The sequence below is a fragment of the Oncorhynchus kisutch genome, linkage group LG17, assembly GCF_002021735.2.
Source record: "Oncorhynchus kisutch isolate 150728-3 linkage group LG17, Okis_V2, whole genome shotgun sequence".
NCBI classification, from domain to species: Eukaryota; Metazoa; Chordata; class Actinopteri; order Salmoniformes; family Salmonidae; genus Oncorhynchus; species Oncorhynchus kisutch.
In genome coordinates this window covers 80,276,871-80,303,422 of record NC_034190.2, presented here as the reverse complement: position 1 = coordinate 80,303,422, position 26,552 = coordinate 80,276,871, and the positions used below count along the sequence as shown (strand labels likewise).

General features: G+C 43.4%; 1 protein-coding gene across 1 annotated transcript in view; it reads left to right on the top strand.

The window, feature by feature from the left end:
• Window positions 1-26,552, top strand: part of LOC109908361 (copine-8-like) — a 163,733-nt gene that overhangs the window by 64,533 nt on the left and 72,648 nt on the right. The window contains exons 4-5 of the mRNA XM_031794749.1: window positions 16,785-16,888; window positions 19,271-19,375. Of these exons, the coding sequence (XP_031650609.1) occupies window positions 16,785-16,888; window positions 19,271-19,375 (209 nt within the window). The remainder of the gene's footprint in view (window positions 1-16,784; window positions 16,889-19,270; window positions 19,376-26,552) is intronic.

The window sequence follows — 26,552 nt, the reverse complement described above, 5'->3', positions numbered from 1 at the left end:
TGAGGCTCTAACAGGGGAGGTAGAGAGAGATGAGGCTCTACCAGGGGAGGTAGAGAGAGATGAGGCTCTAGCAGAGGAGGTAGAGAGAGATGAGGCTCTAGCAGGGAAGGTAGAGAGAGATGAGGCTCTAGCAGGGGAGGTAGAGAGAGATGAGGCTCTAGCAGGGAAGGTAGAGAGAGATGAGGCTCTAGCAGAGGAGGTAGAGAGAGATGAGGCACTAACAGGGGAGGTAGAGAGAGATGAGGCTCTAACAGGGGAGGTAGAGAGAGATGAGGCTCTACCAGGGGAGGTAGAGAGAGATGGGGCTCTAGCAGGGGAGGTAGAGAGAGATGAGGCTCTAGCAGGGGAGGTAGAGAGAGGTGAGGCTCAAGCAGAGGAGGTAGAGAGAGATGAGGCTATAACAGAGGAGGTCGAGAGAGATGAGGCTCTAACAGGGGAGGTAGAGAGAGATGAGGCTCTAACAGGGGAGGTAGAGAGAGATGAGGCTCTAATAGAGGAGGTAGAGAGAGATGAGGCTCTAGCAGGGAAGGTAGAGAGGGATGAGGCTGTAACAGGGGAGGTAGAGAGAGATGAGGCTCTAGCAGGGGAGGTAGAGAGAGATGAGGCTCTAGCAGAGGAGGTAGAGAGAGATGAGGCTCTAGCAGGAAAGGTAGAGAGAGATGAGGCTCTAGCAGGGGAGGTAGAGAGAGATGAGGCTCTAGCAGGGAAGGTAGAGAGAGATGAGGCTGTAACAGGGGAGGTAGAGAGAGATGAGGCTCTAGCAGGGGAGGTAGAGAGATATGAGGCTCTAGCAGGGGAGGTAGAGAGAGGTGAGGCTCAAGCAGAGGAGGTAGAGAGAGATGAGGCTATAACAGAGGAGGTCGAGAGAGATGAGGCTCTAACAGGGGAGGTAGAGAGAGATGAGGCTCTAACAGGGGAGGTAGAGAGAGATGAGGCTCTAATAGAGGAGGTAGAGAGAGATGAGGCTCTAGCAGGGAAGGTAGAGAGGGATGAGGCTGTAACAGGGGAGGTAGAGAGAGATGAGGCTCTAGCAGGGGAGGTAGAGAGAGATGAGGCTCTAGCAGGGAAGGTAGAGAGAGATGAACCTCTAACAGAGGAGGTAGAGAGAGATGAGGCTGTAACAGAGGAGGTAGAGAGAGATTAGGCTCTAGCAGGGGAGGTAGAGAGAGGTGAGGCTCTAACAGAGGAGGTAGAGAGAGATGAGGCTCTAGCAGGGGAGGTAGAGAGAGATGAGGCTCTAGCAGGGGAGGTAGAGAGAGATGAGGCTCTAGCAGGGAAGGTAGAGAGAGATGAGGCTGTAACAGGGGAGGTAGAGAGAGATGAGGCTCTAGCAGGGGAGGTAGAGAGAGATGAGGCTCTAGCAGAGGAGGTAGAGAGAGATGAGGCTCTAGCGGGAAAGGTAGAGAGAGATGAGGATCTAGCAGGGGAGGTAGAGAGAGATGAGGCTCTAGCAGGGAAGGTAGAGAGAGATGAACCTCTAACAGAGGAGGGTAGAGAGAGATGAGGCTGTAACAGAGGAGGTAGAGAGAGATTAGGCTCTAGCAGGGGAGGTAGAGAGAGGTGAGGCTCTAACAGAGGAGGTAGAGAGAGATGAGGCTCTAGCAGGGAAGGTAGAGAGAGATGAGGCTCTAACAGAGGAGGTAGAGAGAGGTGAGGCTCTAACAGAGGAGGTAGAGAGAGATGAGGCTCTAGCAGGGGAGGTAGAGAGAGGTGAGGCTCTAACAGAGGAGGTAGAGAGAGATGAGGCTCTAACAGGGGAGGTAGAGAGAGATGAGGCTCTAACAGAGGAGGTAGAGAGAGATGAGGCTCTAACAGGGGAGGTAGAGAGAGGTGAGGCTCTAACAGAGGAGGTAGAGAGAGATGAGGCTCTAACAGGGGAGGTAGAGAGAGATGAGACTCTAACAGGGGAGGTCGAGAGAGATGAGGCACTAACAGGGGAGGTAGAGAGAGATGAGGCTCTAGCAGGGGAGGTAGAGAGAGATGAGGCTCTAGCAGGGAAGGTAGAGAGAGATGAGGCTCTAGCAGGGGAGGTAGAGAGAGATGAGGCTCTAGCAGGGAAGGTATAGAGAGATGAGGCTCTAGCAGAGGAGGTAGAGAGAGATGAGGCACTAACAGGGGAGGTAGAGAGAGATGAGGCTCTAACAGGGGAGGTAGAGAGAGATGAGGCTCTAACAGGGTAGGTAGAGAGAGATGAGGCTCTAACAGAGGAGGTAGAGAGAGATGAGGCTCTAGCAGGGAAGGTAGAGAGAGATGAGGCTGTAACAGGGGAGGTAGAGAGAGATGAGGCTCTAGCAGGGGAGGTAGAGAGAGATGAGGCTCTAGCAGAGGAGGTAGAGAGAGATGAGGCTCTAGCAGGAAAGGTAGAGAGAGATGAGGCTCTAGCAGGGGAGGTAGAGAGAGATGAGGCTCTAGCAGGGAAGGTAGAGAGAGATGAACCTCTAACAGAGGAGGTAGAGAGAGATGAGGCTGTAACAGAGGAGGTAGAGAGAGATTAGGCTCTAGCAGGGGAGGTAGAGAGAGGTGAGGCTCTAACAGAGGAGGTAGAGAGAGATGAGGCTCTAGCAGGGGAGGTAGAGAGAGATGAGGCTCTAGCAGGGGAGGGTAGAGAGAGGTGAGGCTCTAACAGAGGAGGTAGAGAGAGATGAGGCTCTAGCAGGGGAGGTAGAGAGAGATGAGGCTCTAGCAGGGGAGGTAGAGAGAGATGAGGCTGTAACAGGGGAGGTAGAGAGAGATGAGGCTCTAGCAGGGGAGGTAGAGAGAGATGAGGCTCTAGCAGAGGAGGTAGAGAGAGATGAGGCTCTAGCAGGAAAGGTAGAGAGAGATGAGGCTCTAGCAGGGGAGGTAGAGAGAGATGAGGCTCTAGCAGGGGAGGTAGAGAGAGATGAGGCTCTAGCAGGGGAGGTAGAGAGAGATGAGGCTCTAGCAGGGGAGGTAGAGAGAGATGAGGCTCTAGCAGGGGAGGTAGAGAGAGATGAGGCTCTAACAGAGGAGGTAGAGAGAGATGAGGCACTAACAGGGGAGGTAGAGAGAGATGAGGCTCTAGCAGGGGAGGTAGAGAGAGGTGAGGCTCTAGCAGAGGAGGTAGAGAGAGATGAGGCTATAACAGAGGAGGTCGAGAGAGATGAGGCTCTAACTTAGGAGGCAGAGAGAGATGAGGCTCTAGCAGGGGAGGTAGAGAGAGATGAGGCTCTAGCAGGGGAGGTAGAGAGAGATGAGGCTCTAGCAGGGGAGGTAGAGAGAGGTGAGGTTCTAACAGGGGAGGTAGAGAGAGATGAGGCTCTAGCAGGGGAGGTAGAGAGAGGTGAGGTTCTAACAGGGGAGGTAGAGAGAGATGAGGCTCTAGCAGGGGAGGTAGAGAGAGATGGGGCTCTAGCAGGGGAGGTAGAGAGAGATGAGGCTCTAGCAGGGGAGGTAGAGAGAGGTGAGGCTCTAGCAGAGGAGGTAGAGAGAGATGAGGCTATAACAGAGGAGGTCGAGAGAGATGAGGCTCTAACTTAGGAGGCAGAGAGAGATGAGGCTCTAGCAGGGGAGGTAGAGAGAGATGAGGCTCTAGCAGGGGAGGTAGAGAGAGATGAGGCTCTAGCAGGGGAGGTAGAGAGAGGTGAGGTTCTAACAGGGGAGGTAGAGAGAGATGAGGCTCTAGCAGGGGAGGTAGAGAGAGGTGAGGTTCTAACAGGGGAGGTAGAGAGAGATGAGGCTCTAGCAGGGGAGGTAGAGAGAGATGTGGCTCTAGCGAGGAGAAGAGAGGGAGCGAGGGGAAGAGAGGGAGCGAGGGGAAGAGAGGGAGCGAGGGGAAGAGATGAAGAGAGGGGAAGATAGGGAGCAAGGGGAGGAGAGGGGATGAGGGGAAGAGAGAGCGAGGGGAAGAAAGGGAACGAGGGGATGAGAGGAAACGTGGGGAAGAGAGGGAGCGAGGAGAAGAGAGAGCGAGGGGAAGAGAGGAGGGAGGGGTAGTTGCTAGACTTATTGGGCAGAACAATCAGGCTCCTCTGAATGACTGTAAACCAAACCACTGAACTCAGAATGGACTGGTTTATTGGTTATACAGTCGTAGTGCATCTGGCTGTAATGCATAGGCCATATAATGCATCACAATTTTAGCATTTGTCATAAAGTGTTCTCAGGGTAAATTATGAATAGGATAATGCAAAAATACATTAAAAGCCAATGCATGATGTGCTGTCCCAATCTATTCCCCTGAACATGTAGGCAGCAGCTAGCTAAAGAGAGAGCACTTTGCAGGCGTCTCCAAGCATGCTGTTCTTCAAAGACTCCGCAGCATACAGAATCGCTAGAACATTCTGTTTGAACTATTAAAATGAACAAGACAGCCTCGAGCGCAAATAACCCATGTCCTTCAACCATGTTCACACATTTCATGACTGACATTACAGATAGGCTAGCGCACACGCTCGTCATCGAGACACAATGTTCTGACTTACATTGTCAGGTTAATATAACCATCATCTCTGTAAAATAATCGAATAGTCCCACACATTCCACTCTGTGACTGATGTGTTGTGGTCCAACAGTGTGCCAGAGTACTTCTGTGTGCGTGTGTGTGCGTGCGCATGCGCGTGCGTGTGTGCATGCATGCGTTTTCCCCAGTCCTTCAGGGGTCTGTGTGAGGTACATTAAATCTATGATGATGAAGAGTTAGCCTCATCGCCACAAAGCACCACTTACACAGCAGGTTTCTAATATAAATGCAAATGATCATTATCTTCACTCACAAGAGGTCATCTCCCCACTGTTTGAGTTGATCAGAGAGAAAAAGAAAAAGCAGGCACGACTGACACCTAAACTACATTGATTACATAGACTTGAACTATGAAAAATAGATACCCATGTAGAGCTGTTTAACGTGTAAGGAAAAAAATACAGTTTCTAGTTCTAGAATGTATGTGGGAATCCTATTGTCAAATGGAACTCCCAGGATTGTGAATTCTAACAACTTTAAAGCTGCCTGGTGGTTCGGTATCACTTCCATCCATCTGGATTTTGTTTACCACATCACAGGCCACCTGTGAGCAACAAATTGAGTGAGGCAGCTGAGGAGTTTCTCTAGGAAGGACATTATTACACTGCTTGTTGTGTTGGAGTCAAACCTGAGATGGATGGGGATTCTGAAACACAACTACAGGGACTCAATAAAGTGTGGAGGAGGGGGGAGGAGGGGGGAGATGGTGAGAGGGAAGGAGGGAGAGAGTGCAAGGAGAGGGGGGAGAGAGAGGGAGAGGGAGAGAGTGCAAGGAGAGGGGGGAGAGAGAGGGAGAGGGAGAGGGAGAGAGAGAGAGAGATAGTTATTTCAGCTCTGGGTAACATTAGACCGAGTTAGTAGATCTCTGGGTAACATTAAACAGAGAGAGTTAGTAGATCTCTGGGTAACATTAGACAGAGTTAGTAGATCTCTGGGTAACATTAGACAGAGTTAGTAGATCTCTGGGTAACATTAAACAGAGAGAGTTAGTAGATCTCTGGGTAACATTAGACAGAGTTAGTAGATCTCTGGGTAACATTAGACAGAGTTAGTAGATCTCTGGGTAACATTAGACAGAGAGAGTTAGTAGATCTCTGGGTAACATTAGACAGTGAGAGTTAGTAGATCTCTGACTAGCATTAGACAGAGAGATTTAGTAGATCTCTGGGTAACATTAGACAGAGAGAGTTAGTAGATCTCTGGGTAACATTAGACAGTGAGAGTTAGTAGATCTCTGACTAGCATTAGACAGAGAGAGTTAGTAGATCTCTGGGTAACATTAGACAGACAGAGAGAGTTAGTAGATCTGTGGGTAACATTAGACAGAGAGAGTTAATAGAGCTCTGGGTAACATTAGACATAGTTAGTTAGTATAACTAATTAATGTACCTTCTGAGGGGAGGCTGCCTGCTACTTAATGTACTGAATGCGACACTGTCTCATCCTCACACTGTACTACTCTGTGCTGAGAGGACACCAGGCAGTCACCTTGGAAACGAAGCTGCAGTCTGTGTCCCAAATGGAACCCTATTACCTATATAGTGTACTGTAAAGGGAAGTGGTCAAAAGTAGTGCACTATAAAGGGAAGTGGGCCCTGTGGGCACTGGTCAGAAGTAGTGCACTATAAAAGGAAGTGGGCCCTGTGGGCCCTGGTCAAAGTAGTGTACTGTAAAGGGAAGTGGGCCCTGGGGGCCCTGGTCAAAAGTAGTGCACTATAAAGGGAAGTGGGCCCTTGTTAAAATTAATGTGGGGAAAGTGGGCCCTATGGGCACTGGTCAGAAGTAGTGGGGGAGGGGTGGGGGGGTTAGGACACAGACCAAGTCACATTGTAATACTTTGCCATAACGCCACTAACTTTCTATAGTAATACCCTTGGTAGTTCGTTAGTTAGTCCCTTGTACTAGTCCCTGGTACTAGTCCCTGGTAGTAGTCTCTGGTAGTAGTCCCTGGAAGTAGTCCCTGGAAGTAGTCCCTGGATGTAGTCCCTGGTAGTAGTCCCTGGTAGTAGTCCCTGGAAGTAGTCCCTGGAAGTAGGCCCTGGTATTAGTCCCTGACAGAAGAAAGAGTGGATACTGAGCTGTGTTATCTTCCTCTAACATCGTCCTCAGGCTGTGGTGCGCCACACTAATAATTCTCTGGTCCCCAAACCCCCAATAGGATAACCTGTAGGATGGCTGTTCCCACAATCATCAGGTCCCCAAACCCCCAATGGGATAACCTGTAGGATGGCTGTTCCTACAATCATCAGGTCCCAAACCCCCAATAGGATAACCTGTAGGATGGCTGTTCCCACAATCATCAGGTCCCCAAACCCCCAATGGGATAACCTGTAGGATGGCTGTTCCCACAATCATCAGGTCCCCAAACCCCCAATAGGATAACCTGTAGGATGGCTGTTCCCACAATCATCAGGTCCCCAAACCCCCCAATGGGATAACCTGTAGGATGGCTGTTCCCACAATCATCTGGTCCCCAAACCCCCAATGGGATAACCTGTAGGATGGCTGTTCCCACAATCATCTGGTCCCTAAACCCCCAATGGGATAAACTGTAGGATGGCTGTTCCCACAATCATCTGGTCCCCAAACCCCCAATGGGATAACCTGTAGGATGGCTGTTCCCACAATCATCTGGTCCCCAAACCCCCAGTGGAATAACTTGTAGGATGGCTGTTCCCACAATCATCTGGTCCCCAAACCCCCAGTGGAATAAATTGTAGGATGGCTGTTCCCACAATCATCTGGTCCCCAAACCCCCAGTGGAATAACTTGTAGGATGGCTGTTCCCACAATCATCTGGTCCCCAAACCCCCAGTGGAATAACTTGTAGGATGGCTGTTCCCACAATCATCTGGTCCCCAAACCCCCAGTGGAATAACTTATAGGATGGCTTGTTTCACCATAGAATTAGGAATTCGAATACGAGAATGGACAAAAACCTACCTTTAATGGTCCCAAGGTCAGACATGTTGGTCAGGGAGTTAGTCAACCATGGTTTACCAATGCTGTTAGAAGATATTGTTTAAAGCAATGAATGTGAAGAATTTATCTAAATTTGTATGTTAGCTAGCTAGCCAGCCAGTTTTAGAGGAATGATTCCATACGTTTTTCAAATTAACTGCCAATACGCCAACATTCCATTCAGCCATACACTGGCGGAAATCAGTTGACGATAGGACTTAGACAAGTTGTAAATCCAACAAGTACTGATATTGTATACTATAGTAGGACACATAGCTTTCCAAGGAAACTACATCTGAGACATTTATGGTCTGTTTACATATATTTTAGAGGCTATTGATACAGAAAATTAGTATAAAACCAAAATGTGGGAAAAATCAAGGGGCATTCGGAAAGTATTCAGACATTTTGTTACTCATCAATCTACACGTAATACACCATAATGACGAAGCAAAGACAAGGGTTTTAGACATTTTTGCAAATGTATTAGGAATAAAAAACAGATACCTTATTTACATAAGTATTCAGACGCTTTGCTATGAGACTTGAAATTGAGCTCAGGAAGCATCCTGTTTCCATTGATCATCCTTCAGATGTTTCTACAACTTGATTGGAGTCCACCTGTGGTAAATTCAATTGATTGGACATGGTTTGAAAGGCACACACCTGTCTATATAAGGTCCCATAGTTGACAGTGCATGTCAGAGCATCAACCAAACCATGGGCTTGAAGGAATTGTACGTTGAGCCCCAACACAGGATTGTATCGAGGCACAGATCTGGGGAAGGGTACCAAAACATTTCTACAGGATTTAAGGTCCCCAAGAACAGAGTGGCCTCCATCTTTCTTAAATGGAAGAAGTTTAGAACCATCAAGACTCTTCCTAGAGCTGGCCGCCCAGCAAAACTGAGCAATCGGGGGAGAAGCGCCTTGGTCAGGGAGGTGACCAAGAACCCGATGGTCACTCTGACAGAGCTCCAGAGTTCATCAGTGGAGGTGGGAGAACCTTCCAGAAGGACAACCATCTCTGCAGCACTTCACCAATCAGGCCTTTGTGTTAGAGTAACTTACAAATGTATTTTGGGATCCACCCCTGCAAATTTGATTTGCCTAATGAAGCACGAGTAGAGAAGCAAGCACATAATTTCAAGCAATGACTGAAACAGATTTTTGTATCCCTGCATTAAAATCACCATCCACGAGAAACGGCGCCTCTGAATTTCTTATGGACCTATACAGCTCGTCGAGTGCGGTTTTAGTGACAGCATCAGTTTGTGGTGGTAAATAGACAGCTATGTCAAATGTAAATGAAAACTCTCTTGGTCAATAGAATAGTCTGCAGCATAATCATGAGGTATTCTAACTCAGGCGAGCAAAAATGTGAGACTTCCTTAACATTAGATATCGACCACAAGCTGTTGTTAACAAAGAGACACACCTACTTCTTTCGTCTTACCAGAGTCCGCCGTCCGGTCTTGATGATGCATAGAAAAACCAGCAAAATGTATATCCATGTCCTCGTTCAGCCACGACTCTGAAAAAAATAGGATATTACCGTTTTTCAGATCCATTAAAATATATATTTTTTTTTAACATTTTATTTCACCTTTATTTAACCAGGTAGGCTAGTTGAGAACAAGTTCTCATGTGCAACTGCGACCTGGCCAAGATAAAGCATAGCAGTGTGAACAGACAACACAGCGTTACACATGGAGTAAACAATTAACAAGTCAATAACACAGTAGAGAAAAAAAAGAGTCTATATACATTGTGTGCAAAAGGCATGAGGAGGTAGGCGAATAATTACAATTTTGCAGATTAACACTGGAGTGAAAAATGATCAGATGGTCATGTACAGGTAGAGATATTTCTGCAAAAGAGCAGAAAAGTAAATAAATAAAAACAGTATGGGGATGAGGTAGGTAAAATTTCTTCAGTGGAGCTCATCCAGTTTGTTCTCCATTGAGTGTACGTTCGCCAATAGAGCAGAGGGCAAGGCAGTCTTTTTGCTCACCGACATAGTCTCGTCAGGGTGCCGGTTCGCTTCCCTCTCTTTCGCCACCACTTCCTCTTTCGAGTCCCGGGCATTAGGGCCTGAGTACTAAATAGTAAAGTACATAGCCCAGTTGCATTTTCCCCTCATCTATTCCCAAAGATTTTCCTTATATTAAGTCAGTTACACAAAATATTTTAAGGTGGATTTCCCCCTTAAATTAAGTCAGTTACACAAAACATTTTAAGGTGGATTTCCTCCTTAAATTAAGTCAGTTACACAAAACATTTTAAGGTGGATTTCCCCCTTAAATTATGTCAGTTACACAAAACATTTTAAGGTGGATTTCCCCCTTAAATTAAGTCAGTTACACAAAACATTTTAAGGTGGATTTCCTCCTTAAATTAAGTCAGTTACACAAAACATTTTAAGGTGGATTTCCTCCTTAAATTAAGTCAGTTACACAAAACATTTTAAGGTGGATTTCCCCTTAAATTAAGTGATAAATGTAAGGGGCGTAACCCATGAGGTCAATTCTCTGCATCATTCAGTAAGGATAGAAATGAAACCACATTTGTGGAGATTAATGTTTCTTTCATCTGCTGTGGTTACAAAAGGTAAAGATCAACCAGCTAGCTAGCTACTTTGCTAAACAATAAAAGTTCTGTTTTGCTACCTCACAAAATTAATGCAATCTCTTTGTGGAGACCTCAGTCCGTCTCCATTGTAACCAAAAACTATTTCTGCCATACATGCCTTCAAATTACCGGAAATATTTGAGGTCAATGCCCTTAATCAATTCCCTTTCGTAAGGGAAAATTATTCCTTAAGGTAAACACTTAAGAGGTTTTTTTAACCTTTATTTAACTTGGCAAGTCAGTTAAGAACAAATTCTTATTTTCAATGATGGCCTAGGAACAGTGGGTTAACTGCCTGTTCAGGGGCAGAATGACAGATTTGTACCTTGTCAGCTCAGGGGTTTGAACTTGCAACCTTCCAGTTACTAGTCCAATGCTCTAACCACTAGGCTACCCTGCCATGGTCCAGAGTAAGCTGAACATCCGGAGCTGCCGACTCGTTAAAGTAGACATTTTTGTCCAAATCGAGGTAATTGATTACTTGTTTTATGTAACGAAGCTGTTTTCAGTCATAGGAAATTATCCGAACCTTGAGGGAAGCTTATTTGAGTCAGAAAAGGGTGTTCATAAGATAGAGAAAATATACAAAACCTTGCAGAGAACATATCCAACTGACAATCTCTTAGAGAAATATATAAACTATTGGAACCAAGAACAACAACAACAACAGCAGCAGCAACAACAACAGCAACTCTCGTCACAGACATAAACAGAGACCAAGTCAGAGATAATTGCACCAATATAATAACTGGTAGAGTGATTACATCTGAAGAGAAAACAGCAATACAACGTCTTGAGTCCATTTAGTCACCACAGTTGTAATCAGCAGTTAACTTTTCTCTCACCTTCAAAATTATAATCTTGTTTTTCCAACTGTGTTGATTGGTTTTTACGGAGCTAATCAGAGCTGCTCAGTTTTCAGAAGAAAACATTTAATTTAATTCTACATTATTACATTCACCAGATATTCTTTCCCAGGTACCTTTCCAAGGTCCATATTACTAGTAATTTTGGTATAAAGCAGTATTTGGTGTTCATTCTAAATGGTATGTTAGTGTGTATAATGGAATGTAGCTTAGGGTCTGTGCTTTGAGGAGGCAGAGGTTCTAGCCCAGTTAGAGTTGTGGGCTGCTGACCAAGGCAGACCTCGGTTTCATTGGTTCCACTGTGCTAGGCAAGCTCAATCAAACACAGTAAACAAATACTAGTTGAACCCAGGTCTGCTAGCCAAGTTGTGGGCTGCTGGCCAAGGCAGACCTAGGTTTCATTGGTTCCACTGTGCTAGGCAAGCTCAATCAACCACAGTAAACAAATACTAGTTGAACCCAGGTCTGCTAGTCCAGTTGTGGGCTGCTGGCCAAGGCAGACCTAGGTTTTATTGGTTCCACTGTGCTAGGCAAGCTCAATCAACCACAGTAAACAAATACTAGTTGAACCCAGGTCTGCGAGTCCAGTTGTGGGCTGTTGTCCAAGGCCTGGAGCAGTGGTTGTGGTGGCTGTGGTGGTTTGTGGGGCAGGTCAGAGGATGTACTGTGAGTGATGTGAGTGAAGTGGGTCATGAGGATCGATAGAGACCATGTTTTCAAGCCCTGAGAAAGCACTTGGTGAAAATAGGGCTTTCATTCATATCTGATAACTGTGCCCTATTGAGATGCTGGAGTCTCATCCTCAATACTATACTGTATTATATTTTATTATACTGTACTGCACTGTACTGTATTATACTCTACTGCACTCTATTGTACTATTCTGTATTATATTGTACTGCACTGTACTGTATCGTGCTGTATTATACTGTACTGACCTATACTGTATTATACTGTACTGCATTATACTGTATTATACTGTACTACACTATACTGTATTGCACTATACTGTATTATACTGCACTATACTGTATTATACTGTAATGTACTGCACTAAACTATATTACACTCTACTGCACTATACTGTATTATAATATACAGAATTATTCTGTGTTATATTGCGTTATATTGTACTGCACTACACTGTATTTTTCTGCACTATACTGTATTATACTGTACTGTACTGCACTAAACTGTATTACTGTATTATAATGTACTGAACTATGCTCTATTAGACTTTATTATACTGTACTGAACTACACTGTATTATACTGTATTATACTAAACTGCACTATACTTTATTATACTGTACTGTAATATACTGTACTGTACTGCACTATACTGTATTGTACTGTACTGTCTTGTACTTGTACTGTACTGCACTATGCTGTATTATACTGTACTGTACTGTACTAAACTGTATTACTGTATTATAATGTACTGAACTATGCTCTATTAGACTTTATTATACTGTATTGCACAATACTGTATTATCATTTACTGTACTGAACTGTAATGTAGGATACTGTATTATACTGTACTGCACTATACTGTATTATACTGTATAATACTGCACTATACTGTATTGTACTGCACTGTATTGTACTTGTACTGTACTGCACTATGCTGTATTATACTGTACTGCACTATACTGTATTGTACTGTACTGCACTATACCGTATTGTACTGTACTGCACTATACTATATTATACTGTACTATACTGTATTATACTGTACTGCACTATACTTATTAGCCTGTACTATACTGTATTATACTGTACAATAATATACTGTACTGCACAATAATGTATTGTACTGTACTGACTTGTACTGTACTACACTATGCTGTATTATACTGTACTGCACTATACTGTACTGTACTCCACTGTACTGTATTATAGTTCACCGTGCTGCACTATACTGTATTATACTGTGTACAATTGTACTATACTGTACTGCACTGTACTGTATTATACTGTACTGCACTATACTGTATTATGCTGCATTATATTGTACTGCACTATACTGTATTATACTGTACTGTACTGCATTAACATGTATTACACTGTACTGTGCTATACTGTATTGTACTGTACTATATTTCACTGTATTATACTGTATTATACTGTACTGCACTGTACTGCATTATACTGTACTGCACTGTACTGTATTATACTGTACTGCACTATACCATATTGTACTGTACTGCACTATACCGTATTGTACTGTACTGCACTATACTATATTATACTCTACTGTACTGTGTTATACTTTACTGCACTATACTGTACTCCACTGTACGGTATTATACTTCACTGTACCTTATTATACTGTATTATACTGTACTGATCTATACTGTATTATACTGTGTAAAAATGTACTATACTGTACTGCACTGTACTGTATTATACTGTATTATACTGTACTGCACTATATTGTATTATACTGTATACTACTTTACTGTACTGCACTGTACTGTACTGTATTACACTGCACTATACTGTATTATACTGTACTGTACTGCACTAAACCGTATTACACTGTACTGCACTATACTGTATTATACTGTACTATACTGTATTATACTGTATTATATTGTACTGCACTATACTGTATTATTCTGTACTGCACTATACTGTATTATGCTGCATTATATTGTACTGCACTATACTGTATTATTCTGTACTGCACCATACTGTATTATGCTGCATTATATTGTACTGCACTATACTGTATTATTCTGTACTGCACTATACTGTATTATACTGTACTGCACTATACTGTACTGAACTATACTGTATTATACTGTATTATACTAAACTGCACTATGCTTTATTATACTGTACTGTAATATACTGTACTGTACTGCACCATATTGTACTGTACTGCACTATACTGTATTATACTGTACTGCTCTGTACTGTATTATACTGTATTATACTGTACTGCACTATACTGTATTGTACTGTACTGCACTTTACTGTACTGTATTATACTGTATTATACTGTACTGCACTATACTGTATTGTACTGTACTGCACTTTACTGTACTGTATTATACTGTATTATATTGTACTGCACTATACTGTACTGTACTATACTGTACTGTATTATACTGTGTTATACTGTACTGCACTATACTGTACTGTATTATACTGCACTATACTGTACTGCACTATACTGTACTGTATTATACTGTGTTATACTGTACTGTACTGTATTATGCTGTGTTATACTGTACTGTACTGTATTATGCTGTATTGTATTGTACTGTATTATACTGTATTGTACTGTACTGCACTGTGCTGTATAATACTGTATTGTACTGTACTGCACTGTGCTGTATAATACTGCATTGTACTGTACTGCACTATACTGTATTATACTTTCTTTCTACTTTCTACTTCTACTTTCTTTCTACTTTACACATTCTTCCACTGCAAATCTACCATTCCAGTATTTTACTTGCTATATTGTATTTACTTCGCCACCATGGCCTTTTTTTGCCTTTACCTCCCTTACCTCACCTCATTTGCTCACATCGTATATAGACTTGTTTATACTGTTTATACTGTTATTGACTGTATGTTTGTTTTACTCCATGTGTAACTCTGTGTCGTTGTTTGTGTCGAATTGCTTTGCTTTATCTTGGCCAATTGTAAATGAGAACTTGTTCTCAACTTGCCTACCTGGTTAAATAAAGGTGGGGGGGAAAAAGAAGAAAGAAATACTGTACTGCACTATACTGTATTATATTATGTATTGTATTGTACTGCACTATACTGTATTATATTATGTATTGTATTGTACTGCACTATACTTTATTATACTGTATTGCTTTATACTGTATTATATTATGTGTTGTATTGTACTGCACTATACTGTATTATACTGTATTGCTTTATACTGTATTATATTAAGTATTGTATTGTACTGCACTATACTGTATTATACTGTATTGCTGTATACTGTATTATATTATGTATTGTATTGTACTGCACTATACTGTATTATACTGTATTATATTATGTATTGTATTGTACTGCACTATACTGTATTATACTGTATTGCTTTATACTGTATTATATTATGTATTGTATTGTACTGCACTATACTGTATTATACTGTAGTATACTATGCTGTACCACACTGTACTGTACTGTAATGTACTGCACCCAGCAGCACAGCCATCACAGACATTACGCTAGCAGCACAGCCATCACAGACATTACGCTGACAGCACAGCCATTACAGACATTACCAACACTATGCTGGCAGCACAGCCGTTACAGCCATTAGACATTACGCTGGCAGCACAGCCATTCCAGCCTTTACGCTGGCAGCACAGCCATTACGCTGGCAGCACAGCCATTCCAGCCATTACACTGGCAGCACAGCCATTCCAGCCTTTACGCTGTCAGCACAGCCATTACACTGGCAGCACAGCCATTCCAGCCATTATATTGGCAGCACAGCCATTACAGCCATTACGCTGGCAGCACAGCCATTCCAGCCATTACGCTGGCAGCACAGCCATTACAGCCATTACACTGACAGCACCGCCATTACGCTGGCAGCACAGCCATTACGCTGGCAGCACAGCCATTACAGCCATTACACTGGCAGCACCACCATTACGCTGGCAGCACAGCCATTACGCTGGCAGCACAGCCATTACAGCCATTACACTGGCAGCACAGCCATTACAGCCATAACGCTGGCAGCACAGCCATTACAGACATTACGCTGGCAGCACAGCCATTGCAGCCATTACGCTGGCAGCACAGACATTACAGCCATTACATACAATACAGCCATTATGGGGTTGGGGCGCATTCATTTTAATGTGTACCAAATAGCACCCTTGTCTCTAACAGTGGACTACTTCCGATTAGAGCCCTGTGGGACACCCTATTGGCCAAGGTCAAAAGGAGTGCTCTACGTAGGAAATGGGGTACAATTTGGGACGTACCCATTGTCTCCATAATGGCGGTGCGTGAACACTTAAATGCTGCCAGAATGAGTGTAATTATGATAATAATACCAGGCTTTAAAATGTATCATTAGCTGAACTAAACCCCCTCTATCCCACCCTCCATACAGAGACATAAAGGCCATTTTCATTTTCTAAACCTTTTCTATTTCAGAGCCCCATTTTGTATGCACTCTCAGGCATTTAGGGCTGTAATCACAACCTTCACAACCACAAGGTTGCACATTACATTTTAAACGCTGCTTTTCGATACTCCTGGTTTTGAATGCAGAACACGACTCGAGTAATAATTATTAATGTGTTTGTTTTTTAGCTAGGATTTTGGATTTGAAAATCAGGGCTCACTGGCTTATGCGGTGCTGCTGTGGTGTGTTGCTTATTAGGATGCAGACAATGGGCTTATTTGGTCGTTCAGTGCTTTTATATCTTGGCACAAGACACCCTATACAAAACACAACAGGAAGCATACAGAGAACCTGCAATCCTACTGGAGATTTACAATGTAATGTCTCCTCTCTCCCTCTCTGTCCCCTCTCTGTCTTTTTCTCCCTTCTCTCTCTTGGTCCTCTCTCGCTCTGCCTCCCTCCATCTCCCACCCTCCATCTCTCTCTCTCTCTCTCTGTCCCCCTCACTCTCTCTGCCCCCCCTTCTCTGCCCTCCCTCTCTCTGCCCCCCCTCCCTCTCTCTCTCTCTTTCACCCTCTTCCCCTCTCTCTCTGCCCCCCCTACTTTCTCCATCTTCCCCTCTCTCTCTGCCTCCCCTCTCTCTGTCCCCCCTCTCTCTGCCCCCCCTTTCTCTGCCCCCCCCCCCCTCTCTCTTTCTCCCTCTTCCTCTCTCTCTCTCTCTGCTCCAGGAAGTTGCCACCATGCAGTTCTGTGCCCACAAGCTGGACAGGAAAGACTTCTTTGGGAAGTCGGACCCCTTCCTGGTCTTCTACCGGAGTAACGAGGATGGAACGTCAGTTCTCCATTCCTGTTTTTCTGTTCGTTTTCTGGCTCTAGTCTACTGTTTTACCGAAGAGAAGTATGAGGGCAACATGTTGTAGTGGCCCCACCTCTTGACAGGCAGAGAGAAAATATTACATTTATTTCCTACAATTCTACACATTAGGTCGGAGAGAAAATGCTGCAGTTTTAAAGCAAGTTTCCTGAAATTCTACCAATTTTGCCATGTGTTGGAGAGAAATATGTGCAGTTATGAAGCACATTTTCTGCAATTCTACAAATTTGATGTGGTGTTAATGATATCTGAGTGACTAACATGATTAATGGGAGGCCCCCTGGAGGTCTGGGCTCCTGGGCACAGTTCGGTATTCAGTCTCCCTTGTCACAACACAACTGACTGGCTCAAACGCATTAAGGAAAGAAATTCCACAAGGCACACCTGTTAATTGAAAAACATTCCTGGTGACTATCTCATCAAGCTGGTTGAGAGAATGCCAAGAGTGTGCAAAGCTGGCATCAAGGCAAAGGGTGGCTATTTGAAGAATCTCAAACATAAAATATATTTTGATTTGTGTAACACTTTTTAGCTTACTACATGATTCCATGTGTATTATTTCATAGTTTTGACAGAACTCTAGAGTTACACTGTGTAGATGGGAAATCCTTCCAGAAGGACAACCATCTATGCAGAACTCCACCAATCAGGCCTTTATGGTGGAGTGGCCAGATGGAAGCCACTTCTCAGTAAAAGGCACATGACAGCCCTCTTGGAGTTTGCCAAACGGCACCTGAAGACTCTCAGACCATGAGAAACAATATTCCCTGGTCTGATGAAACCAAGATTGAACTCTGGCCTGAATGCCAAGCACCACATCTGGAGGAAACCTGTCACCATCCCTACAGTGAAGCATGGTGGTGGCAGCATCATGCTGTGGGGAGGTTTTTCAGCGGCAGGGACTGGGAGACTAGTTAGGATTGAGGGAAAGATGAACGGAGCAAAGTACAGAGATATCCTAATTAAAACCTGCTCCAGAGCACTCAGGACCTCAGACTGGGGCGAAGGTTCACCTTCCAACAGGACAACAACCCTAAGCACACAGCCAAGACAACACGGGAGTGGCTTCGGAACAAGTCTCTGAATGTCCTTGAGTGGCCCAGACAGAGCCCGGACTTGAACCCGATCAAACATCTCTGGAGAGACCTGAAAATAGCTGTGTAGAGACGTTCCCCATCCAACCTGACAGAGCTTGAGAGGATCTCCAGAGAAGAATGGGAGAAACTCCCCAAATACAGGTGTACCAAGCTTGTAGCATCATACCCAAGAAGACTCAAGAATGTAATCACTTCCAAAGTTGCTTAAACAAAGTATTGAGTAAAGGGTCTGAATACTTATGTAAATGTGATATTTCCGTTTTGTTTATTCGTTTTTTTATTATACATTTGCAAACAATTCTTAAAATCTGTTATTGCTATGCCCTTATGTGGTATTGTGTGTTAATTGATAAGGGGGGGGGGGTTATTTAATCCATTTTAGAATAAGGCTGTAGCGTAACAAAATGTGGAAAAAGTCAAGGGGTCTGAATACTTTCCTAATGTATGTTTTTAACTATATATTTAAATGTTTAGCTTAGTCTTCAAACAAAACTATATCCATTGTAGAGTTAAGTAGGTGCTAGGTGTTGGGGAAGTTGGGGATAGAGTTAAGTAGGTGCTAGGTGTTGGGGAAGAGGTGTTAGGGATAGAGTTAAGTAGGTGCTAGGTGTTGGGGAAGTTGGGGATAGAGTTAAGTAGGTGCTAGGTGTTGGGGAAGTTGGGGATAGAGTTAAGTAGGTGCTAGGTGTTGGGGAAGTTGGGGATAGAGTTAAGTAGGTGCTAGGTGTTGGGGAAGATGTGTTAGGGATAGAGTTAAGTAGGTGCTAGGTGTTGGGGAAGATGTGTTAGGGATAGAGTTAAGTAGATGCTAGGTGTTGGGGAAGTTGGGGATAGAGTTAAGTAGGTGCTAGGTGTTGGGGAAGTTGGGGATAGAATTAAGTAGGTGCTAGGTGTTGGGGAAGTTGGGGATAGAGTTAAGTAGGTGCTAGGTGTTGGGGAAGTTAGGGATAGAGTTAAGTAGATGCTAGGTGTTGGGGAAGATGTGTTAGGGATAGAGTTAAGTAGGTGCTAGGTGTTGGGGAAGATATGTTAGGGATAGAGTTATTAAGTAGGTGCTAGGTGTTGGGGAAGATGTGTTAGGGATAGAGTTATTAAGTAAGTGCTAGGTGTTGGGGAAGATGTGTTAGGGATAGAGTTAAGTAGGTGCTAGGTGTTGGGGAAGATGTGTTAGGGATAGAGTTAAGTAGGTGCTAGGTGTTGGGGAAGTTGTTGTCAGGCTGTGTTCATTCTTTCGTCTGTCCAGGTTTACTATCTGCCACAAGACGGAGGTTGTGAAGAACACTCTAAACCCAGTGTGGCAGGCCATCGCCATCCCTGTCAGAGCACTGTGCAACGGAGACTTCGATAGGTACTGTTATACACACGCTATAACACACACACATACAGATAGAATTTCAAAAATAGATTCAACCACAAAGACCACAAAGGTTTTCCAATGCTTCGCAATGAAGGGCACCTATTGGTAGATGGGTAAAAAAAAACAGACATTGAATATCCCTGAGAGCATGGTGATATTATTAATTACACTTTGGATTGTGTATCAATACACCCAGTCACTACAAAGATACAGGCGTCCATCCTAACTCAATTGCCGGAGAGGAAGGAAACCGCTCAGGGTTTTCACCATAAGGCCTATGGTGACTTTAAAACAGTTACAGAGTTTAATGGCTGTAATAGGAGAAAACTGAGGATTGATCAACAACATTGTAGTTACTCCACAATAATAACCTAATTGACAGAGTGAAAAGAAGGAAGCCTGTATAGAATAAAACATATTCCAAAACATGCATCCTGTTTGCAAAAAGGCACTAAAGTAAAACTGCAAGAAATGTGGCTATGGTTGGGGCAAATCCAATACAACACATTACTGAGTACCACTCTCCATATTTTCAAGCATAGTGGTGGCTGCATCATGTTATGGGTATGCTTGTAATTGTTAAGTACTGGGGAGTTTTTCAGGATAAAAAAAGAAACGTAATGAAACTTAGCACAGGCAAAATCCTAGAAGAAAACCTGGTTCAGTCAGCTTTCCACTAGACACTGGGAGATTAATTCACCTTTCAGCAGGACAATGACCTAAAACACAGAAAGACTCACAGCTGTAATCGCTCACAGCTGTAATCACTCTGAGAGACTTACCCAGAAAGACTCACAGCTGTAATCGCTCTGAGAGACTTACCCAGAAAGACTGACAGCTGTAATCGCTCTGAGAGACTTACCCAGAAAGACTCACAGCTGTAATCACTCTGAGAGACTTACCCAGAAAGACTCACAGCTGTAATCACTCTGAGAGACTTACCCAGAAAGACTCACAGCTGTAATCACTCTGAGAGACTTACCCAGAAAGACTCACAGCTGTAATCACTCTGAGAGACTTACCCAGAAAGACTCACAGCTGTAATCACTCTGAGAGACTTACCCAGAAAGTCAGCTGTAATAGCTGCCAAAGGTGCTTCTACAAATTATTGGCACAGAAGTCTGAATTCTTATGTAAATGAGATATTTCAGTATTTCATTTTCAATAAATATTTTCACTTTGTCATTATGTGGTACAACAAAATGTCATTTTTGTCATTTTGTGGTACAACAAAATGTGGAATAAGTCAAGGGGTATGAATACTTTCTGAAGGCACTGCATGAGCCTTCCCCAAAAAAACTGAAATAAAACAATGATTGTGCTGTTATACAATACATAGCCTACCGCATATAATGCATGGCTGAAAAACATAAAACAAACAGATTTAAGATGTCTTTGGTACATAATTGGTCTAGCCCAGTGGTACCCAAACTTTTTTCCCCCCGTACCCCTTTAAACATTCAACCTCCAGCTGCGTACCCCGTCTAGCACCAGGGTCAGCTGTACCCCCTCTAGCACCAGGGTCAGCACACTCTCAAATGTTTGTTTTTTTGTCATTGTAAGCCTGCCACACACACACACTATACAATACATTTATTAAACATAAGAATGAGTGTGAGTTTTTGTCACAACCCGGCTCATGGGAAGTGACAAAGAGCTCTTATAGGACCAGGGCACAAATAATAATATAATAATAATCAATAATGTTGCTCTTTATTTAACCATCTCACATATAAAACCTTTTGTTCATCAAAAGTTGTGAATAACTCACCACAGGTTAATGAGAAGGGTGTGAATAACTCACCACAGGTTAATGAGAAGGCTGTGAATAACTCACCACAGGTTAATGAGAAGGGTGTGAATAACTCACCACAGGTTAATGAGAAGGGTGTGAATAACTCACCACAGGTTAATGAGAAGGGTGTGAATAACTCACCACAGGTTAATGAGAAGGGTGTGAATAACTCACCACAGGTTAATGAGAAGGGTGTGAATAACTCACCACAGGTTAATGAGAAGGGTGTGAATAACTCACCACAGGTTAATGAGAAGGGTGTGAATAACTCACCACAGGTTAATGAGAAGGGTGTGAATAACTCACCACAGGTTAATGAGAAGGGTGTGAATAACTCACCACAGTTTAATGAGAAGGGTGTGCTTGAAAAGATGCACACAACTCGGCAATGTAGGGTTGTATTGGAGAGCGTCTCAGTCTTAAATCATGTTCCATACACAGTCTGTCCTGCACATTGAATATAGTTGTGGAGAGTCCCTGTAATCCTAGATTCAGATCATTCAGGCGAGAAAAAACATCACCCAGACAGGCCAGTCGTGTGAGAAACTTGTCATCATGCAAGCAGTCAGACAAGTGAAAATGATGGTCAGTAAAGAAAACTTTAAGCTCGTCTCTCAATTTAAACATTTTTTGTCAATACTTTGTCCCTTGATAACCAGCGCACTTCTGTATGTTGTAAAAGCATTACATGGTCACTGCCCATATCATTGCATAGTGCAGAAAATACACGAGAGTTCAGGGGCCTTGCTTTAACAAAGTTAACCATTTTCACTGTAGTGTCCAAAACGTCTTTCAAGCTGTCAGGCATTCACCTTGGCAGCAAGAGCCTCTCGGTGGATGCTGCGGTGTAGCTAAGGGGCGTCGGGAGCAACTGCTTGCACACCGTTACCAGTCCACTATGTCTCTCTGTCATGGCTTTGCGCCATCAGTACAGATACCAACACATCTTGACCACCAAAGTCCATTTGATGTCACAAAGCTGTCCAGTACTTTGAAAAAAAACTCTCATGTTGCCCTGGTTTGCAGAAGAGGATGTCCTCCTTAATTGCCCCCCCCCCCCCATAAACGTAACGGACATATACCAGGAGCTGTTCCAGGCCCGCCACGTCTGTTGACTCATCCAGCTGTAACACATAGAATTCACTGGCTTGTATGCAAAGCAGTAATTGTTTCAAAACAGTGTTGTTTGATGAAGTCATTGTCTGTATAGTTTTTTGGGCCTTTTCCCCCAGCATTGTCCCAGCCATATCCACGGCAGAAGGAAGAATTAAGTCCTCCTCAATAGTATGGGGCTTGCCTGTCCTAGCCACTCGGTAGCTCACCATATAAGATGCTTCTATCCCCTTCTTATGAACGATATCTGTTGCTTTTATACATCTTAGTACTCGAAAGTCATCTTATTTCTCGCTCAAAAAACTCCTGTGGTTTATTTTTCAAATTGGCATGTTTTGTTTCCAAAAGAGTGAATGTTTCATCGAGTTGTGACATAGTACTTTTGCACATACATGTATAACACACCGTGGCTGAGGAAAAGCACTACTCCCAATATATGTGAACCCAAAATTAATAGTTCTCATCATATTTGCGCATCTTTTATGGTCCGACGTCCCTGTCTGTTGTTCGGTGCTTTCCCGGGTAAGGGGGCAGTAGCTTGGGGCTTTCCCTGGTAAGGGGGCAGTAGCTTGGGGCTTTCCCGGGTAAGGGGGCAGTAGCTTGGTGCTTTCCCGGGTAAGGGGGCAGTAGCTTGGTGCTTTCCCGGGTAAGGGGGCAGTAGCTTGGTGCTTTCCCGGGTAAGGGGGCAGTAGCTCTTCGGCTGCATCAGATTCACAAATGTCAGTGTCTATGCTAGCTGGGCTAACAACAAATGTAGAATTACTGATGCTAGCATTGGATGTGCTCGTGGAAGCAGAACAACTTGTGTCGTTGACAGGTGCAGGTGTAGTACTGCTGGTGGTACTAGTACTATCAGTAGAGCTGCTATGTGTCTCTATGGAAGCAGAACAACTTGTGTCATTGACAGGTGCAGGTGTAGTACTGCTGGTGGTAGTAGTACTACCAGTAGAGCTGGTATGTGTCTCTATGGAAGCAGAACAACTTGTGTCGTTGACAGGTGCAGGTGTAGTACTGCTGGTGGTAGTAGTACTACCAGTAGAGCTGCTATGTGTCTCTATGGAAGCAGAACCACTTGTGTCATTGACAGGTGCAGGTGTAGTACTGCTGGTGGTAGTAGTACTACCAGTAGAGGTGCTATGTGTCTCTATGGATGCAGAACAACTTGTGTTGTTGACAGGTGCAGGTGTAGTACTGCTGGTGGTAGTAGTACTACCAGTAGAGCTGGTATGTGTCTCTATGGAAGCAGAACAACTTGTGTCGTTGACAGGTGCAGGTGTAGTACTGCAGGTGGTAGTAGTACTACCAGTAGAGCTGCTATGTGTCTCTATGGAAGCAGAACAACTTGTGTCATTGACAGGTGCAGATGTAGTACTGCTGGTGGTAGTAGTACTACCAGTAGAGCTGGTATGTGTCTCTATGGAAGCAGAACAACTTGTGTCATTGACAGGTGCAGGTGTAGTACTGCTGGTGGTAGTACTACTACCAGTAGAGGTGCTATGTGTCTCTATGGATGCAGAACAACTTTTGTTGTTGACAGGTGCAGGTGTAGTACTGCTGGTGGTAGTAGTACTACCAGTAGAGCTGGTATGTGTCTCTATGGATGCAGGCCTTACTTTTTTTAACCATTAATCAACTTTCGAGCGAACGGAATGAGCAGCAGGTACATTTGGCTACATACAGGCCGTTAGTGGAATTCCAGCGATAATTCCAGGACCTTGAGATGCTTCTTACGGTGCCACTCCTTAGTTGCCATGGCTGTGTGTTTTGGGTCGATGTCATGCTGGAAGACCCAGCCACGACCCATCTTCAATGCTCTTACTGAGGGAAGGAGGTTGTTGGCCAAGATCTCACGATACATGGCCCCATCCATCCTCCCCTCAATACGGTGCAGTCGTCCTGTCCCCTATGCAGAAAAGCATCCGCAAAGAATGAAGTTTCCACCTCTATGCTTCACGGTTGGGATGGTGTTCTTGGGGTTGTACTCATCCTTCTTCTTCCTCCAAACACGGCGAGTGGAGTTTAGACCAAAAAGCTCTATTTTTGTCTCATCAGACCACATGACCTTCTCCCATTCATCCTCTGGATCATCTAGATGGTCATTGGCAAACTTCAGACAGGCCTGGACATGCGCTGGCTTGAGCAGGGGGACCTTGCGTGCGCTGCAGGATTTTAATCCATGACGGCGTAGTGTGTTACTAGTAGTGTGTTACTAATAGTCTTTGAGACTGTGGTCCCAGCTCTCTTCAGGTCATTGACCAGGTCCTGCCGTGTAGTTCTGGGCTGATCCCTCACCTTCCTCATGATCATTGATACCCCACGAGGTGAGAACTTGCATGGAGCCCCAGACCGAGGGTGATTGACAGTCATCTTGAACTTCTTCCATTTTCTAATAATTGCACCAACAGTTGTTGCCTTCTCACCAAGCTGCTTGCCTATTGTCCTGTAGCCCATCCCAGCCTTGTACAGGTCTACCATTTTATCCCTGTTCTTACACAGCTCTCTGTTCTTGGCCATTGTGGAGAGGTTGGAGTCTGTTTGATTGAGTGTGTGGACAGGTGTCTTTTATACAGGTAACAAGTTCAAGCAGCTGCAGTTAATACAGGTAATGAGTGGAGAACAGGAGGGCTTCTTAAAGAAAAACTAACAGGTCTGTGAGAGCCGGAATTCTTACTGGTTGGTAGGTGATCAAATACTTATGTCATGCAATAAAATGCTAATTAATTAATTAAAAATCATACAATGTGATTTTCTGGATTTTTGTTTTAGATTCCGTCTCTCACAGTTGAAGTGTACCTATGATAGAAATGACAGACCTCTACATGCTTTGTAAGTAGGAAAACCTGCAAAATCGGCAGTGTATCAAATACTTGTTCTCCCCACTGTATATATATATATATATATATATATATATATATATATATATAAAATTTAATTATAGTAATCACCTTTGAGTGTGGACAATGCATACTGGATGGACTGGTTACCTTACGCTCCAGTCTGGGAGATATCTTATAGGCCTCGCGTGACACTTTTGGTTCATTATTGTGCAAAGTTAGCCTACAATTATAGTGATCTTGTATTTGATTTTGAAGAGCCTTGTATTTTCAGATAATGAATATGCTGGCACATTACCTTTAGCGACAGAATATCTCACCACCACGCGTTTCCATCTCCTCCTCTCTCTCCTTCATTCCTTTCTCCAGCACGCAGAGAGAGGGGCTGTCAACAGTTTAATTAAATGTTTTTCATTGTGAAAACATGTTCCTATCGATGTCACGGAACAGAAGGTTTCCCAAATTAAACACTGGGTAGCAGCAGGAACAGCGTTAGAGAGCCCCTGGCATATTTGGGCAGTATATTTGGGCAGTATATTTGGGCAGTATATTTGGGCAGTATATTTGGGCAGTATATTTGGGCAGTATATTTGGGCAGTATATTTGGGCAGTATATTTGGGCAGTATATTTGGGCAGTATATTTGGGTAGTATATCATCTGTTCCACAGCGAGAGGCTGCATACTCCTCACACAGTGGAAAAGACTTTACAATTTACATACATTTAGAAACCTTTAACATGTAGTGTGTGTGTGTATATCAGTGCATATTCGAGTTCATACGTGTATTTTTGCCCCTGTTCCTTCCCATTTGGCCCTTTTCTAAATTGAAAAGTAATTTTACATGTTTAATACATTGACAATAGTCTGATGGGTGAAAATGATGATCACTTGATGAGAGAACAGCTGTGTAGCCTGAGGAAAGGAACAGAGCACAAGCTTTTTTTGAGACTTTCTCAACTCATCGACAGTCTATAGTCGCATCTTGCAGCCCATATATGTTAAGAGTTTTTAAAACATTCTAAGGTTTGTAATCATTCACAACTAAAGTTGCCAAATAACTCTGAATCTAGTTTACAGGAACCTGTTTCAAATGACTTTTATGCTCAACATAGCCTGTTCATATGTACACTCTCACTCTAAAATGTCCTTTCAATTTTATTCAGCTAAGTTCAATTATAGTCTTACTAGAAACTCATAGAATATAAAATAATGACACGGAACTTCAAAACATATCTTGTCAGTTAAATGAAAAAGCCTACAGCCTATGACAATAGAGCATAGGCCAATTCATATTCTGTTCTTCTGAAATACATTTTCTTCATATCATAATGTCTTTTTAGACCTGCCAAAAATAAATAATGGATTTATTTTGATGACGTACATTATATTGATATATTAAACTTTTTAAATGTAGATGTTCCAAAG